General features: G+C 40.5%; 1 protein-coding gene across 1 annotated transcript; it reads left to right on the forward strand.

Moving 5' to 3' along the window:
- The first annotated feature begins 203 nt into the window (after nt 1–203).
- LOC149137244 (uncharacterized) lies at nt 204–1130 on the forward strand. Its single transcript, XM_089339092.1, has one exon. The coding sequence runs from the start codon at nt 204–206 to the stop codon at nt 1128–1130; it is 927 nt and encodes a 308-aa protein (XP_089195218.1).
- The last annotated feature ends 3000 nt before the right edge of the window (nt 1131–4130 follow it).

Below are 4130 nucleotides of genomic sequence, written 5' to 3' on the forward strand. Positions count from 1 at the left end.
AAGCTCCGTTGCACAGAGCGCCACCCGTTTCCCATCAATGGGGGTCTTAAGGACGGATGCGTCCTGGCACCAACCTATTTCTCTTTGTACATGACCGCCATGTTCAACGAAATCCCACTAGACTCGCATTCCATTAACATGCACTATCGCTTGGTTTGCAGGTGGACTGCTCTGGCCAGGTTGAATCAGTGTCTTGGTCTTTAATGTGCTTACCTGCATCCCGAAGCGTTCGTAAGTCGCGTTGTAAAGATCGGCCATCATTTGTATGCCATCTGCGGTCCGGCTCGCTTGGATGGCGGACTCTTCATTCTCGCACGCCTCCGTTCAAAGACGAGGATCTCCTCTATCGCAGTCAGCGGTATGCCGACGACAATGTCAATCCGAGCCGGACCGCAGATGGCATACAAATGATGGCCGATCTTTACAACGCGACTTACGAACGCTTCGGGATGCAGGTAAGCACATTAAAGACCAAGACACTGATTCAACCTGGCCAGAGCAGTCCACCTGCAAACATTAGCATCAACGGCCAACCCTTAGAAGAACTTAAACACTTCACATACCTTGGAAGTATCCTTCCGAAGACCCCCCCCCCCACGTGTGAAACAGATGTAGAGAACAGGATTTTGGCGGCCCACTCTGCCTGCGGCAGACTCAATCAACGTGTATTCTTCAATCACGCGCTGACCATCCGTACAAAGATCATTGTCTTCCGTGCCATCGTCCACGTCAACTCTACGCTTTTGACATTATACCGCCGTGAATGCTTCCAACAATCGAATCTACGACAGATTCTCAACATGCAATGGGAAGATTACGTTACCAACAATGAGGTTCTTCGCCGTGCCTCACTACCAGGTTTCGAAGCCACCATTCTACGTCATCGTCTCCTCTGGAAGGGTAACATCCAGCGTATGGCGCCCTCTTGTCTCCCAAGTATCATGCTCTACGGAGAACTTGCAATCGGAACAAGACGCAGAGGAGGTCCGAAATTCTGTTTTAAAGGGCAGCTCAAAGAGATCTTGGCTCAAGCTAACACCCAGCCATCCTATTGGGAACAGATTGCCATGAATATGACAACCTGGAGGACTGCTATCCGCAATGGAGCCAGCTCCTTCGAGCAGAACTGACAACAGAATGAGGAGACAAAACGCAGGAGAAGAAAGGATCGTCTTCAAAATCCTCGACCCGCACCGACCATCCTGTGGGAATTCTTGCCACCACTCTATCGCCACCAACTTGGACTCCAAAGTCACATTCGGCACAAACGTCTGCAGAGAAGACTGAATGGAAACTGACGAACCCAATACTCGGATACGAGCTGGAGCCAATATATATATATATATATATATATGTATGTTAATATATATATATATATATATATATATATATATAATTTTATTTAAAAGAGTTCCAGCTCTGTCTGTTTTTTATGTTTTATTTATATTCTTGTAAAATTAATGTGGGATATAGAATATGGAATATATAATATATAATATAAAAATGGATGGTATATCTATACTATATATAAAACAGAGATGTGTGTGTAATCGCTTATCACGTGAAAACGGCTTCACTATTTACTTCCATACTTGTCATACATAAATAATTTGACCTCGGATAAATCTTAGGCTCTTCATTTGATTTTTTTAATTAAAAATAAATAATATTGCTTTATATTTATGATTCACTTCTTTAAAAAGGTTCCTCAATGTCAACTTCCGGTATTGACGTAACAACGGCTTACAAACTTGTGATGCAATGCCAACTTCCGGTATTGCGCGCACGCATACACACGTGTGTCTTTGTAAATATGTTTGTATACATTTATGTAAGTGTGTGTTTGTAACAGACAGAGTGTGAGTGAGTCAAGGGGTGTGTTGTCATATGCATCCATCATTTTTGGATGTATGTGTGCGTGTGAGTGTGTGTGAGACAGAGTGAGAGCGGTGTGTATATAGTATTTACTCTCTCTCTCTCTCATACACACACACGCACACACACTCACACACAAAGATGTATGCATATTTATGCATGTACGTATACATGACAACAAACCTCTCTCTGTCACACATACACACACACACGTCCATTTCATCTGATGTATAATACTGTGTGTGTGTGTGTGTGTGTGTGTGTGTGTGCGTGCGTGCGTGCGTGCGTGCGTGCGTGCGTGGGGGGTTCCACAATCGCCATTTATTTCAATTACTATTGTGAGGATATTCACGTAAATCATTTCTTTCATTTAATCCCCATTTTAATTTTCGTAAAAGTTTCCAAGTACCACCATCATCATCATCATCATCGTTTAACGTCCGCTTTCCATGCTAGCATGGGTTGGACGATTTGACTGAGGACTGGTGTAACCGGATGGCAACACCAGGCTCCAATCTAATTTGGCAGTTTCTACAGCTGGATGCCCTTCCTAACGCCAACCACTCAGAGAGTGTAGTGGGTGCTTTTACGTGTCACCCACACGAGGGCCAGTCAGGCGGTACTGGCAACGGCCACGCTCAAAATGGTGTCTTTTATGTGCCACTCCCGAGCAACCCCGGGTGCCTCTGCTAGTATATTATATATTCCATATTCTATATCCCACATTAATTTTACAAGAATATAAATAAATAATAAAAAACAGACAGAGCTGGAACTCTTTTAAATAAAATAATATATTCCTCTGTACACGATCATACAAAACCCCTTTTTTGTATTTATTTTTACTCACACACACACACACACACACACACACACACACACACACACCCACACACACACACATATATATATGTATATATATATATATATATATATATATATATATATATATATATATATATATATATATATACGACGGGCTTCTCTCAGTTTCCGTCAACCGAACCCACTCACAAAGCTTTGGTCGGTGGAGGCTATAGTAGAAGACACTTGCCCAAGGTCTCACGCAGTGGGATAGGAAGCGTTTAGGCCACTGATGATCCAAACCAATAGGTATACTGCATAAGTACTGCAATTGGTAATCCGTCAGGATCCAGGTTCACAACGGAGGCTGGAGCTGGGGATCCGTAGTACAGTTCCGAGTCAGCGAGTATAAATGAACGGAAAACGAAAACAAAACCAACACAGGACAGGCTTATCAGATCATTCTGAATATTTTAATTAAAGTAAAGGTGAATGAATGTAAGGAAAAGGTGACGTAAATAGCTTCTTACAGCTGTAAGACTTTATGTACTTCTACTTTTCCTTACTCTCATTTACTTTTACTTTAATTAAAATATTTAAAATAATCTGATAAGCCTGTCTTACCTTCGTTTTGTTTTCACTTTCCTTTAATTTATATACATACATACATGGTGGTTATCTACTCCTTAAACAGAGTTTGACCACCTCCTGCACCTACACCTTAGCCCTTTCATGGCGTCTGATGTGGCTTTTTAAAGCAGACAGTGTTTTGAAAAAACACCCACACAGATTGCACCTCTGATTTGCACTACCAATACCTGCAAGTAAGTTCTGCTCATTGTGGATCCTAACATGTCTTTTAAGACCCCCATTGGATTTGCAAACCCTCTGGCACACACCACATTCAAACGTGTGCACAGACATATATTTATATATATATATATATATATATATATATATATATATATATATATATATATATATATATATATATATATATACACACACACACACACATACACACACACACACAAATATATATATATATATATGTGTGTGTGTGTATACATAAATACACACACACACATATGCATTAGTGTATATAAATATATGCATACATATACATATACATCTTTCTATCCATACATACGTACATATACATTATAAATGTCTCTATACATACAAGCACGCACACACACACGCACGCACACACACGCACACATGCATACTCACACATACTTAGGCTAACTCTGATACACACACACACACACACACACACATATATATATATGTATGTATAGCGAGAATTTACAAAAATAAACAAACAACAAAAGACGAAGATGGGTGTGTAAACAACAAATAGATGTATTAGTTAAAAGCTTGAGATGTGAGAAAGTCTTTTTCGTTTCGAGCCTACGCTCTTCGACAGAAATGATCACAGAAATAAACAG

This window comes from Octopus bimaculoides, chromosome 2 (assembly GCF_046866305.1).
Source record: "Octopus bimaculoides isolate indiv1 chromosome 2, ASM4686630v1, whole genome shotgun sequence".
Classification (NCBI taxonomy): Eukaryota; Metazoa; Mollusca; class Cephalopoda; order Octopoda; family Octopodidae; genus Octopus; species Octopus bimaculoides.